The sequence below is a fragment of the Rattus norvegicus genome, chromosome 15 (genome assembly GCF_021556685.1).
Source record: "Rattus norvegicus strain SHRSP/BbbUtx chromosome 15, alternate assembly SHRSP_T2T, whole genome shotgun sequence".
In the NCBI taxonomy this organism is placed as follows: domain Eukaryota; kingdom Metazoa; phylum Chordata; class Mammalia; order Rodentia; family Muridae; genus Rattus; species Rattus norvegicus.
Window position 1 is genome coordinate 27150909 of NC_141548.1, and position 15029 is coordinate 27165937.

The window sequence follows — 15029 nt, forward strand, 5'->3', positions numbered from 1 at the left end:
GATGTGTAACCTAGTTTAATCCTGGAGATTGGGGGTAGATCTCAGGGCTGAGGAGGGTGCATTGAAACAGAATGAGGTAGACATACCCAGCTGACCCTCAATGTGCAGGACATGGCAGATAGATTTAAATATGTCATAGAAAGGGCCTGTTAAGTTTTGTGTAAACCAGTTACTCCTGGTGTTGAGGCAGATGTTGTGCTTCCTCACCTCTGATCCTTGACCTGTTAGAGCACCTGGGAGTCTGGCTTCCTCTGGGTATGGTGGGACTGAGTGCAGAGCCAGCGTCCAAGTTTTGATTAGTGCACTGGTTCAGACTGGAAGGCTGGGCAGGGGTTCATGCATCACTGGATCCTGGTGGCCCCAGTTACTCTAGGTGTTGGGGTGGATGTTGTGGCCTCTCCTGTGATCCTGGGTGTTCCAGAGGACCTGGGAGTTGGACTCCCTCTGGGTGTTGTAGGAGTGGGTGCCGAGCCAGTGCCCTAGGTTGGGTTTTTGAAGAAGCCTAGAGTTTGGGCAGAAGCCAGTGTTGGACAGACTATGCATAGGATTGAATGAGTGACCCAGGTTCCACCTATTGGACTAGGGAAGGTTTGGACAAATCATGATGAAAGACATCAGTTCATTACTTTTGAAATTTAGCCAAAATTATATTCACTGGATAAAGGCAGAAAGCATCACTTTCATCTTATCTCTTTTTTGCCAAAATATCATAGGAACACTCTCTATTCGGTTGTTAATATTCTTCCGTTATGAGAACTCTTGGGCTGGGCCTTCACAGTCCACATAGCTCTTAACACTACTGTCTTCCAAATGCCTACTCAGAGAGCCAATTAAATACTACTTACACTGTTCAACTGATTTCTTCTTCTAATAATTTATTCATTTTAAAACATACATTTGGTGTTTGGCCTACATGTACATGTATGAGGGCATTGGATCCTCTGGAATTGGTACTAGAATTATAGACAGTTATGAGCTGCCAGTCAGGAGCTGAGAATTGAACCTGGGTCCTCTGTAAGAGGTGCTGAACCATCTCTCCAGCACTGACTTTTAATTGATAATGTCATAGCCTTTCACATTCTTCCAAAAACAACAATAATAATAACAACAAAGCCCACATGTCTAGGTCTGAAACAACAATACCTCACACTTCTCGTACAATCTTTATATTTGAAACTATCCTATTGCTATGATACAACACCATGGCCAAGGGAACTTATAGAAGGAAGAGTTTATTTGTCTATTTGTCTTATGGTTCCAGAATGATAAGAGTTCATTAGAGTTGGGGAAACGTGGCAGCCAATAGCAGGCATGGTGGCTGGGGCAGAAGCTGAAGGCTCACATCTCTAACCATATGCAGAAAAACAGAGAGGGCAGACCTGGAGTGGTACAGGTCTTTACACTGTCAAAGCACAGTAACACACTTCCTCCAGCAAGGCTGTACTTCCTAAATCTCTGCAAACAACACCATGAACTAGGGACAAAGTATGCAAATGCACAGGAATATAGGGGCATCTCCTTCAATCTGCCATGCCATGTGTTTATTATGTGGCTAATGTGGATGGGCTTGTTTCACTCTTTTTTTTTCTTTCTTTATTAACTTGAGTATTTCTTATTTACATTTCGATTGTTATTCCCTTTCCTGGTTTCCGGGCCAACATCCCCCTAACCCCTCCCCCTCCCCTTCTATATGGATGTTCCCCTCCCCATCCTCCCCCCATTACCGCCCTCCCTCCAACAATCATGTTCATTGGGGGTTCAGTCTTGGCAGGACCAAGGGCTTCCCCTTCCACTGGTGCTCTTACTAGGATATTCATTGCTATGTATGCAGTTGGAGCCCAGGGTCAGTCCATGTATAGTCTTTGGGTAGTGACTTAGTCCCTGGAAGCTCTGGTTGGTTGGCATTGTTGTTCATATGGGGTCTCGAGGCCCTTCAAGCTCTTCCAGTTCATTCTCTGATTCCTTCAATGGGGGTCCCGTTCTCAGTTCACTGCTTTGCTGCTGGCATTTGCCTATGTATTTGCCATGTTCTGCCTGTGTCTCTCAGGAGAGATCTACATCCGTCTCCTGTCTGCCTTCACTTCTTTGCTTCATCCATCTTGTCTAATTGGGTGGCTGTATATGTATGGGCCACATGTGGGGCAGGCTCTGAATGGGTGTTCCTTCTGCCTCTGTTTTAATCTTTGCCTCCCTATTCCCTGCCAAGGGTATTCTTGTTCCCCTTTTAAAGAAGGAGTGAAGCATTCGCATTTTGATCATCTGTCTTGAATTTCATGTGTTCTGTGCATCTAGGGCAATTCAAGCATTTGGGCTAATAGCCACTTTTCGCTCCCTTCTTTTTCACTTGTACAATTTAGTGGAAAATAAGTTAGGTCCTGATGATATTTTGGGTTTCATTTTAATCTCATAAATGTGTGTTTTCTTTCTTTTTCTTATTTTGGCTGTAGGTTTGCCAATTTTCTTTATATTTTCCAGGAACTAATTCAATATTTTATGTGTCTGTGTTTGTTTATCTATTTTAGTAGCTCCTGCCACAATTTTGATTGTTACTTCCTGTCTGCTTTTGACTTGAATTCAGCTTTGAATTGAATTTAGTTTTCCTGAGTCTTAAGATATAGGAAAGGAGAGGTCTCTGTTACTATAAACTTAACATCACCCTGGAGGTCATGTCCTTCTGTGCAACTAAGAAATGACTGGCACATACTTCTTTGCATCCATAAACATTTAGCAACGTATACTCAAATGAACTAGTGTCTGTACAACTGATGTACGTCTGTAAGCGAGGTAGACTAGGTTTCTCACTCAATAAGGCACTTGGCATTGTTCGGTTTCTATGAACTTTCTTTATATATATTGTTGCTGAGTGCAATTTTCAAAAAAAACAAAAAAAACAAAACAACAACAACAACAAAAACATTGGGCCTGGATTGTGATTGCTCATAGAGCCCTGGTGTCTGACATTACTCCGCCAGGCTCCCTGCCTACAGGATTCAGAACATCAGCCTCTGGGGGAGGGTGAGTGAAGCTGAGTCTATGAGGCTTAACAGTTTGCTTGCTAGACTCAGTAACTGAAAAGTATCCAGAGATGCCTAAAGTCTCACTTGCTTGGGGAGTCAGGGCCCTGTAGTCTACTTCCCAAGTAAAGCCCGAGTTTTTCTGCAATTTGTCTTTTACCTTCTTATTCTTTGTTTTTATAAATTGGGCCTTACATACCAAATAAGACCTCTTGGAATTCTCAAGGACTGGTTAGAGGACTTCCCTGAATCTTCAAGTAAGCAAAACTCTTGTGGTTAAAACAAGCCGGCTCTCCCACGAGCGAGATAGTAGTTCCTTCACTGTGTACAAATCCCCATCTGAGTATTTGGTTTGTGCATTTCTGATCTTGAGTATGAGTATACTCTTCCCATCTCTTCAGCATCTGGTCCATTCTCATTACTAAGGTCTGAGCTATGCCTGTTGTCCCCTGACTTCCTGAGAGCTATGCTGTCCCCTGGTCTTGGGACCAGTGAGCCTGAGACACTGCGAAAAGGAACCATATGGAACAATCTTGGTAGAGTTTTCTGAGAGATCGCATCTGGTCTAGCGTGTAAAGTTTTAGCACTGGAAACTTACAGGGGTTATAGAAGCACCCTGACTGAGGGTGATTTGCTCAGAAAATGTTTCACAGGTCTGAGGGCTGGTGCATGAGGCTAGAGCCACAGAATCAGGGAAAGCAGACTGTTCTGATGGGTAGACAAGCACAACCTCTGAGAACAGCACCCAACTAGAGCACAATCATGGATGTCTTCCCTCCAAGCTAGCAACTGAAAATGGGCTAGTGTATCAGAACAGATCATCTTGACATCGTCTATTGTCTGTGTTCTAACTGAATGTATTAACGTAAGCCCTACATTGCTCCAAGCAGAGCCTTACCTTTAGAACTCATTGTAGATGGAGATCTGTTTCAGTGGAACACTGTCTGTCTAGCCTCCACCTCAGCTGCACTACACAAGCCAAGCCTGCATCACACTTAGCGCACTTAGAGAGCTCTGCAGGACATGAACGGGAATAGCCCTGAAGAGCATGGGACGAGACTGCTTTTCCCTCCAAAAGTCAGATGAGATCTATTTTCCCGTCCTGTCTCCAGAATATCTAAAAATCTCTAAATCCTTCTCAACTTTAACTCCTGTTTCTGGGGATTTCTCAGGCAGCAGATTTAGGAATGTTGGAAGCTTCTCAGAGTCTTAAATCTAAAATTAAAGAAAAGGTCAGAATGGTCAGACCCTGTTTTCCCAGGAAGCACTTCCTGAGGAAGCCATGCCGTGTTTGGGTGTCCATAGGAGTGGGCACTCCCACATGTGGGATGACCCAGTTCCTTATCTAAGGCCTCTCACGTTAGTGCTGTCTGTCCCCGAAAGGATGGCTAAGGTCTCTGGCAGTTCTCCTTTGGATTTTTATGATTTCATGGATCTCCATTCCCTCCCTGGATCCTGTATAATTGGCATCTTCATCAGTGAGTGATACCTGGGCCTTTTTCTGTTGACAGCACAACCCTTGAGGGGTCCTGTGGGTCTTTGGATTCTGTCCCTGCAAAGCAGTTTTGCTTGCAAGTTCCATCAAGGGAAAGTCACAAACTTTGTAAATATTTCAATGGATTTACACACCCATTTGCACATGCTCCACAGCCTCCAAGTGTGAACTTGCTGAATGGTTACCGTAGCACATGGTGTAACCCACACTCTACCTATTCTAGTATCCGTAATTGCATTGAGAATAAATACCTTTACCTACTCCAATATCTACACGCGAGCAGTGTGACACATACTTTGAATTTAGAGGCATGAGAATAAAGTGTGACTGCTCCTTGTTTGTAGGGAGGTATTTCATAGTTGGGCAGTCCTCTGAGTGAGGAAGTGGGGTATGGATACATGCTGCTTGTGTAGACTTCTTATCTCAGAGCTCTTGTGGCTGTCTAAGCTCCAGCCCTGTGGTTTTGCACACAAAACACATGCCTGAACCAAATGGTACAACCCACACAAACTTATCAGAATTGGGCACAATCATTAAGTTTAGAAGACAAGGACCACTGTAGCTGTCCACTGTAGAATTTCTTCTCAACTTCAAAGACATGTCCTTGAAATTTCAGCCCACTCATTGCTAAGTGGGCCAGTTTTGCTCTAGAGAAAACACATTTTAAAAATTGCCAAAAGATCACAAGAAATGAACTACATAATAAAGCAAAGCTTCATATACTAAGCATTTTTAGGAGAGTAATATTTATTTGCACAGACTATTCATATTTGTATTACACTGTAATTAAATACCAGGATGAAATTAATGGCCAGAAGCAAGGACTCTTGCCTTTGGATGTCTCATTGCTTAGGACTGCTGTGATGTTGTCATGTTGGGATAACGATTACAGAAAGCCCACAGTCCGGGCATCTACCTAACTTCCCAGGGACTACACCTTGTAGTTTTCCAACATTATTATGAAACATTTGTTGAATTACCAGACTGCCATTGACAGTGATTTTTTTCATAGTTCATGCCTTCTGCCTCTATGTCTATGACTGTGCTGTGTATTTATCAACCAATAATTTATATGTAAAAATGGCCAAGCAATGTAAGGTTAAAACTTACACAAGTAACCATTAACTTATCTTCTATTTTTCAAGTGCTTTTTAAATCTGCTTTTCAAAATATAAGACTATGTTAAGGATAAGACAGATATATCATTATTTACATATTTGTCGTCTCTCAAATGTCTGCTAGAGAAGCTTAGTACTATAAATGTTCATTTTGGGGTTTCCTTCCTGTTTCCTACAGATTTCAGTAAATTGTGCCATCTTTCTGTAAATTCTATGGTTGCTGGCATCTAACCATTGTGATAAGATAGGATGCTATTTCATTTTTGCTGTATATGTTCAAACTTGTGTTGAGCCCTACTATGTGTGTAGAAAGTTTTATGGTTGCAGAGAAGAGCCTGTATCTTTTCATGTTTCATGGCTGTTCCCTAGATGTACATTAGCCCTATGGAATTTATAATCATCATTTGAATCCAGGATTTTCTCTGACAAAGTTTTATTTGCTTAAGCTGTCTATTAGTATTTAATTAGGATTTCTACTGTGCACTGAAGCACCATGATAAAAACAAGTTGGGGAGGAAAAGAATTATTTGGCTTACACTTCTATATTGCAGTTCATTATTGAAGGAATACAGGACAGAAACAGAAAGAGGAGAGGACCCTGGAGGTATGAGCTGATGCAGAGACCTTAGGAGGGTTGTGATAGCTGTCTTCTTCCTCATGATTTCCTCAGTCTGCTTTTTTATGGAACCCAGGACCATGAGCCAGGGATGGCACCACCCACAAGGAGCTGGGCCCACCTTCAACAATCACAAATTAAGAAAATGCTAGATCTCTCCTGAGAGACACAGCCAGAATACGGCAAATACAGAGGCGAATGCCAGCAGCAAACCACTGAACTGAGAACGGGACCCCCGTTGAAGGAATCTTAGAAAGGACTGAAAGAGATTGAAGAGGCTCGAGATCCCATATGTACAACAATGCCAAGCAACCAGATCTTCCAGGGACTAAGCCACTACCCAAAGACTATATACATGGACTGACCCTGGGCTCTGACCTCATAGGTAGCAATGAATAGCCTAGTAAGAGCACCAGTGGAAGGGGAAGCCCTTGGTCCTGCCAAGGCTGAAACCCCAGTGAACGTGATTGTTCGGGGGAGGGCGGTAATGGAGGGAGGATGGGGAGGGGAACGCCCATATAGAAGGGGAGGAGGAGGGGTTAGGGGTATGCTGGCCCGGAAACAGGGAAACGGAATAACACTCGAAATGTAAATAAGAAATACCCAAGTTAATAAAGATAACAAAAGAAGAAGAAGAAGAAGAAGAAGAAGAAGAAGAAGAAGAAGAAGAAGAAGAAGAAGAAGAAGAAGAAGAAGAAGAAGAAGAAGAAGAAGAAGAAAGAAGAAGAAAATGCTCTACAGGCTTGCCTATAGCCCCATTTTATGTAGGCATTTTTTTTTATTGACATTCCCTCCTTTCAGATGACTTTAGTTTGTGTCAAATGGACATAAAACTTTTCAGTACAGTGTGAGTAGGGTTTGGTGCCATCTACTATTTTACTCTATTGGGATTAATTTCTGATTCCACAGCTAGTGGTATTTGTTTTGTGAAATAAGTTACGTTATGTTTTGTTTTGTTTTGTTTTGCTTTGTTTGGAGTTGCGATGTCTTCTTGAGAGATTATTCTATTTAGGAATGTGAAATTGCCTTCTCATTATTTTTGTTTTGAAGTCTGTTTGATATCAAAATAAGAAGTGCTTGGTATTTCTTAGCTTCATTTGCTTACTTGGAACACCTTTTACTCATCTTTCCCCTTAATGTTGTGTCTGCCTTTGGTAGTGCTCTGTTTTTCTTGGAGGTAGCAACATATTTATCATGTACGTATATTCAATTGCTACTTTGTGATTTTCTTGCAGAGTTGTAACCATTAATAGTATTCAGTTATAGAAAATGTATAAGAGTTCACATAACTTTGTGTTTTCTTAGAATCCATTTGATTCATGAACCTGGAACTATTATTTACACCCTGTTGTGGTTTTAGTTTGTTTATCTTTCTGTTTGGGTCAAACTACTCCTTCTAGCATCCTCTGTAGAGCTGGCTGGTTTAGTTTTCACAAATATCTATAATCTTTTGTCTACCTTTACCATAAGGAGTTTTCACTTCTTCAGTTTTAATAGTTTTTTTTTTGTTGTTGTTGTTGTTGCTTTTGTATTGGGATTGGGATTTAGTATGTGTGGTCACTCACAAAATGAAATATATCCTTCCAGGACCTTCTGGCTTCAGATGTTTCTATCAGATAATCAGGTATTGTTCTGCTGGGATTGTCTTCATGAGCAACCTTACCCTTCTCTCTTGCAACTTGAATGCTCTTTATTTTGTCACTGCTTCAGTGTTTTAAATATAACATGTCATGGGAAGTTTCTTTTCTTTGTTTATATTTATATTTTCCTGTTTTTAAAGATTTACTTTCATATATTTATGCTGGTCCTTCTCTGGTCTCTCGCTTGAATGTGCATCTTGTGCCATGTATTGTGGTATCCCCCATGAGCCTGTGACAGATCAGGTCCTCACATAAATCTATGGCTTCTAGTGCCATGAGTTGTGGAACTGCTAGCGCTTATGAATCCTACTGCCAAACAACCTGAGTTTGTGCCTTTGTTCCACAGCTTCTAGCACTAATTTATGGAACATGCTTGGTCTGTGTGAGCTTTACTTTAGATTAGACACCATTAGAACCTTGGGTCTACAGCATTTGCTATGAGTTGTGGAACTTCGAATGTGTGGGCTTCTTCTCGTTCAGTTATTGTCCTCATCTTAGGTCTGCTGCTTCTACTATGAATAGTGCAATTCCCTGTGCCAATTGAGACAGACTCTACCCCCATGAGTTGTGGAATTTTTTAAATTCCCATGGGCCTGACATTGGGCCACAGCTGGTCTGCTTCCCAGGTTTGCAGTTCTTGGTTTATATTTTTCTTATTAATCTAATTAGAAATTTATTTCCCTTTTTAGTTTTGATAGGAATTCGTTTGTAGAAATGCCCTCTTCTCAGTGATGCAATTTAGAATAGTTAATTGTGAAAAATATCTCTTAATCAATTTTATTTCTTTCCTGTTCATTATCATATGTGTCCTTTAATTTATCGGTATTCTCGTTTTTTCCCATAAAGATTTTTGTTGATATAAAAATATTCTTACTCATATTTGCTGTATTTCACTAAGAAAGTCAAACAACAATTACCCAACATTTGCTTAGAATGGTGAGTTTAGACATTTTGTTGTGGAGCTTCTTCCTTATGTAGGGTTCAGAAACACCACATGGACCTTCTATATAGTTTCTGGTAACTGTTATAGAATAGATGTTGGCTTGGGCATGAACAAAGAAACTGTGACTCAACCTTTAAAGAAAACACTTTTGTCAAATACCTTGTTGGGCATGTTAGACAGGCCTACAATATGTGTTGACAATAGTTCGCCCCACATCTCCACCTAACTCTCAATTCCATCTTCCCCCTCTTAGGCTTTTCCCTCTTTCTGTTCTCATTTTTTGCTTTAAAAATAACTCGCGAGTTTTAATTTGTGCTGCTAGTATATCCATTGCTTTTGGAGGATGGGTAAACAATCCCCATCATGTAATTAAATGATGTTCCCGCTAATGCGTTTCTTCACATTGTTCACCATCATATGTTATTACTACAGAGTCCACTGGGATAGTTTTTCTCTCTCCTGTTTATTTTTATGTTTTTCCTCACTTGTTTTATGTAGTACAAAAATACTCCTGAGTCCCACTAGCAAACAGTCATGTTCCAGAGACAGAGGGATTAGTGAAAGTTCAGTACCTTTTAGAAATTGAAAAACTATGCTGAGGTACTAGCAGTAACTATTCAGGATTGTTGGATGTTTAATCATCATTAGTTCCTATTTATTTTGTACTAGTTTGCTATAAAACCATTAAAATATAATTGCTTAATAATTTGCCTAACATAAAGGCCCATATTTTCATTTCATCTTTATTATGTGTGGAATATGTACATTCATAATATGATTCAGCTGGATATCATTGACTTTCTCCTCTATATTTCCTTTTCAGTATTTACTCAGTGCACTTTCAAATTTACTGACTTGGTTTGTGCCTCCTTGGTTCAAGATATCAGAATTACATTTTGCCCTTTATAAATCTTATATCAATCATAATTTATTCATGGGCCTAACTAAAATTCATTTATATTTATGAATGTGACTTATCATATTTATTGAAATTGGTGCTAAGAATATCCATGCATCCTATTATAATCATCACTTCACCAATAAATGTACAATGAATGTCGAAAGGGAGAATGCTAAATAATTTCATGTTGATTTTTCTTGAAAATCTTATTATCTTCCTTGGAGATGTTAATATATATATATATATATATATATATATATATATATATATATATATATGAAGCTTTGAGAGGTGGGACACATAAGAGAGACTACAGTAAGGAATGGGAAGAGGAAAATTGTATAACTGTATTTTAACTAAAAATGAAGTCACGAGATTGACATATAAGAAGACAGCATCAGTGGACTACAATCTGTCAAAGGCTAAGGAGGGTGGATGATCTGTGACATGGGGCTGAGGTCTAGAGTTGGGTCTTTCTCAGGTGACTAGTTATCTGCCAGAACCTTGATCATGTGTATGGCCTGCTTGCAGTTGTGCTCAGTTTTCCTACTGACCCTATCTAGGGATACAGAATTACCTCCACTGCCTGAGATATCTTAGTACTACGGCAATCACTTTTAGAATTGATTTTAGCCATTTGTAACTTCCTTATCTCCTTTGCTGGCCTTTGGGAGGAAACTACCATTTAAGATGGAGAGAGAGCTAAAATATAGGACAAGGATCGTCTAGGAAATGATTGGCCATGATATAGACAAGTTTCTCCAAAATCTTGGAGACAGGATTGTATTTCCTATATCTGGTGCTGAGGCCCTGGACCCTCAGTGCTTCACCTACCCTGGGGCTTCTGGCCACTTTTCCTAGGGTGTCCTGGATCCCAGACTATCAGTGGGTTGTGCTGTGGCCATTCTGGCACTACATGGACTTCAACACTTGCCATGATTTTTCCAAAGGCACTGACCACACAAGAATGATGACAGAACCCTGAAAGATTGGATCTTAGAATTCCAGGATATTGTTTCATTAGAGTTTTCCACTGCCCACTGGGCTGTGATGCATGCCTGTATTACCCTTCCACTCTGAAACAGAAACTCTTGCCTCTCACCAGCTTTAGAGCCCTGTCTGTCTCTTTTTATTTTATAGTCCGGTAGATTTGGATTCAAGCATATGGCTCTAGGAGATTTCATCTTTCCTATCATTATGGTCCTACTAGCTGTCTTGCTTACTTACACCATCCAAGTAACCATCTTCTTTCTACTCTTCATTATACCCCTGACACCCATCACGGAGACCATTATTCTCCATTCCAACAATACCAGGAATGTGGAGTCAACTGGCAGGCTGACATCTTCATTCTAGTTATTTTCATTGGGTCCACCTTCTTTTGTGTGTTCTCCAACAGGCTGCTTTCTTTTCTCCCACTCTAATTTTCATCATCCTGGGTACATACTGTGGCATTAGTTTAGAAGCTCAAAACTAAGAAGGCAGTGTGGGTGGCTAACGTGGATGAGTTAGCTCTACATGTGCATTAAACTCCTCTTCTGCATTAAGATTATCTTTTTAAAGACAATCTGTGATTTGTTTTCCCACATTAATGGGAACCTTAAAACTGATATATTTCTTCAAGATAAATTAGATACACTGCTCTTGTGTTGTTTTCCATTTATACTTAAGGGTACTGACTGGGCAATTTAGAATCGAGTGTATCCATCTTCCCCTTGTTCTAGACTTAACAGCATAAGAATTTGTGAGTAGCTTTATTGTATTCCAAAGAAACCACAGGATGAAGTTCCTTTATCTTGTCATAGAAGAAACAGTAATAATTGATGTCCAGGTCCCCTTAAAGTGTGGAGACTGTCCCTGTTCAACATGGGTTTCTTGAATATATTGCTTGCTGTAGAAAATCCCTCATTAATAAGGATCCAGTGTGGTTCCCAGATTTTCCCCTAGGATGGGGCTCAGACATTTCTCTTTCATCTCCCCTCTCACCAATTGCCATGGTTAAGAATCAGGTGAAGTTGAAACAAGGAAGTCAGTTCTGGGGCTGGGAAGTAAAGAAACCCATTCTAGATATCCAGAAAAGTATTTGCTTTCATATAAAATAGTTACTTGGCTGTTTTTCTATGTAGCATCTGCTACAGTACTAGGAAGGACCCTAGTCCTCCCATTGATATCAGAACCTGAAATGGTGGAGGAATGGCCACTTTTGGCACATCGAGTTTGCTTCCTTCCAAAAGCCTCCTTGTGCTCCATTGGTTAACCTGCATCTCTGCTCCTTCATCTGCCTTCCAGTTCTTACTGGAGCCAGACTGTGGGTAATAATAACACACGAGTCAAGGAAACGTGCCCGTTTCCATAAAGGCACAGCATAGGCAAGAAAAGAACCTAATGATTATACACTCAAATAAACAAAAGTTCTAGTCTCACTCAACTAGAGTGATAGGCCCTGGCAATGAAGGAACTTTGGTGCCAGAGAAAGATTGGGAGTATAGATCCACCTCTCCTCATATTTCTTTTGACTTGTTCTTACAGTGAGGTGCTTAAGTGAAAATACCCAAGAGATCAGCAGAGGTAGAATTCCTTTCTGCTGCAGTATTTTAAGTGTTACATTTGTATAGAGTCATGCACTTCTATTTGGTCTGAGACAGAAACACCATAAGATGATCACATAATCCATATTGTACATTTTGATCTACTGTTCGGGTAGGTAATAGGGTCTTGAATGAATGAAATTATAGAAGAACATATTCATAGCCCTGATCTAGTTCATCAAGCTAGCAGTGGGTCACTTCCTTGGGAAACACATACCTTAAAAATTGTCCAGAGTTCATCTGTAGTCAGAGTTGTTTGTTTATGAAAGAGCTGGGTCATTGAGTTTTAATCAGAGTTCAAGGAGGGAAGGCTTCTTTTTCTGAAATTTCTGACCATGTTCCAAGCTAAGTCTGTACATTTGATACTCTAGAAGGCCTCGTCTTCCAAGAAGCTACTGGGTCCTTTTGGAGCTGGCCACTGCCACCCAGAGTCTGGAGGACCAATGGTTCTTGCTACCTTGCCTGCTACTAGCCTAACATCATCAGAACTGTGTGTTAGATGAATCTATATATATGGTCTTTGAGGAATATACGTAATATTTTACAATTATTATATATCAATACATATTAATTATATGTAAATTTTATTTATACTATGCATATTTATATAATATACTATTGTTTATATAAATATATATTATTATATAATTATTATGTGTATTATATATTCCTCCAAGGCCATATATCATCCCAGGATTTATATGTTGGCCACTATAGCTTGTGTTATGTTCTTTGGTTCAATGAAAGTTTTTCTTAGATATGACAATTAAAACATGCAGAAATATTTATTATTGGAAAACATTCTAAATAAAAATGAAGAAAATATTAAACCTTTACTACTAATGTAACAGTAATAGATTAGTACTAGTTTCTCTTTATTAATGCATAGTTCAAACATAAAAGTAAAGCAACACATTACCCTTAGTCTTTAGTTTATCTAGCCATGATATTCAAAGGCTGCGGTAATTATGAAGTGTTCAATCCATAAGTTCTATGTGCAGCTAACATGTTGGATCCATAATTTTCTCATGGCTTTCTTCATTTCCCGATTTCTCAGTGTATAAATAATAGGATTCAGTAAGGGAGTAATAACGGTGTAAAATACAGCAAGAGTTGTATTGCTTGCAAAACTTCCGAACGGCCAGGCATAGATAAAGATACAGGGTCCAAAGAACAGAGTGACCACAATTATGTGGGCAGACAAGGTGGACAGAGCCTTGGAAAGACTGCCAGGTGATTTGTGCTTTACAATGACCAGAATGACAGTGTATGAAACAAGCAAGAGAATGAAACAGATGAATGAGAGCAGCCCACTGTCAGCAATCACAAATAACTCTAGAGTGTATGTTTCAATACAAGCAAGCTTGATTACCAGGGGAAGATCACAAAATATATTATTTATAATATTGTGTCCACAGAAAGGCAAATTCACTGTGAGTGCCATCTGGCTCATGGTGTGTATGAAACCAATTGTCCAGGAAAGAATAATACACCTGTTCAGCAACCTGTGACTCATGATTATCCTGTAGTGCAATGGTTTGCATATGGCCACATATCTGTCAAAGGCCATGACTATCAAAAGAGTCATTTCAGCACCCCCGAAGAAATGCATGAAGAACATCTGGGCCATGCAGCCCTGAAAAGAGATGCTCTTACGTGCTGCCAGTAAGTCTGTTATCATCTTGGGCGTCGTGACAGTGGAAAGACACATGTCCAGGAAGGAGAGGTTTCCAAGAAGAAAGTACATGGGAGAATGAAGGGTAGAAGTAGCTGCCACTGTGACTATAATAAGGATGTTGCCCACCACAGTAGTGCCATAGATCAAAGTAAATGTCACAAAGAAGAAAGTCTGAAGTTGCCAATCTCCAGAAAATCCCACTAAAATAAATTCTGTCACAGCGGATCCATTTTTATAATCCATTTATTCAACTCAGAAAGGTTCTCAAAGTTCTTTAAATACAGAAGTGAAAAACCAAAGCCAGCTACAGTTAGTATCAGTATGATTGTATTTTTATTATTTGTGGATAGTGTTAACCAACGATTTGAAAGCATGCAATGTTTAACATATCAATGTATCAGATCATAGCTTGAAATTTTAAGCATCACATCACTTTAAACAATATTCTTAAGGTTATGTGATATAGAAGACATTTGAAAGGTAAAAATTCTATTTATATTATTTTATCTTATCAAATAATATATTTTGGCAGGTCCTTTTTTCATTAATCTTTTCACATAGAAATAAAGATAAAGATTAAATGGAAATAACTATTTTGCTTCTAATTTATTATTGTCTTCTGTTCCTTAGATTCCTTGCAGTTATGTTATTCAAATAAATGAGTAATATAGAATCATAATGGTAAATTCATTGCTATGTATTTATGAAGATATTATCAAAGATTATCTAGTGATTTTTAAAACAAACACAAGATAGAAATTAATTTAAACGCAGAAGGCAATCTACATAGTCATTGAATATTTTTTCTTTTAAATCTTTTTTTAAAATCTTTTGCTTTGTGATGTATTCTAAAAACTTCAAGAAACATGGACTCAGTCTCAAATGTTTTTGAGCCTGTGTCCTCAAATGCCAAATTGCAGATTCAAAAGAAGGGCTGTTGTGATAAATGCATGCTTACATTTGCTGATTTAATAGCAAATGGCATGGTGTCTCAATTTTTACCTATAAGTTTTGCTTGTGTTATAATCTTTAAGCC

At 39.3% G+C, this 15029-nt stretch overlaps 1 protein-coding gene and 1 pseudogene across 1 annotated transcript; one reads left to right on the forward strand and one right to left on the reverse strand.

The window, feature by feature from the left end:
• The first annotated feature begins 336 nt into the window (after nt 1-336).
• Rapgef5-ps1 (Rap guanine nucleotide exchange factor 5, pseudogene 1) lies at nt 337-11083 on the forward strand (annotated as a pseudogene).
• Nucleotides 11084-13306: 2223 nt separating this feature from the next.
• Nucleotides 13307-14236, reverse strand: Or4l1 (olfactory receptor family 4 subfamily L member 1). Its single transcript, NM_001000971.1, has one exon. The coding sequence runs from the start codon at nt 14234-14236 to the stop codon at nt 13307-13309; it is 930 nt and encodes a 309-aa protein (NP_001000971.1).
• Nucleotides 14237-15029: the final 793 nt, after the last annotated feature.

Bases quoted from the DNA above. Each gene is read 5' to 3' on its own strand.
- Or4l1 (NM_001000971.1), bottom strand. From the start codon at position 14,236: ATGGATTATAAAAATGGATCCGCTGTGACAGAATTTATTTTAGTGGGA.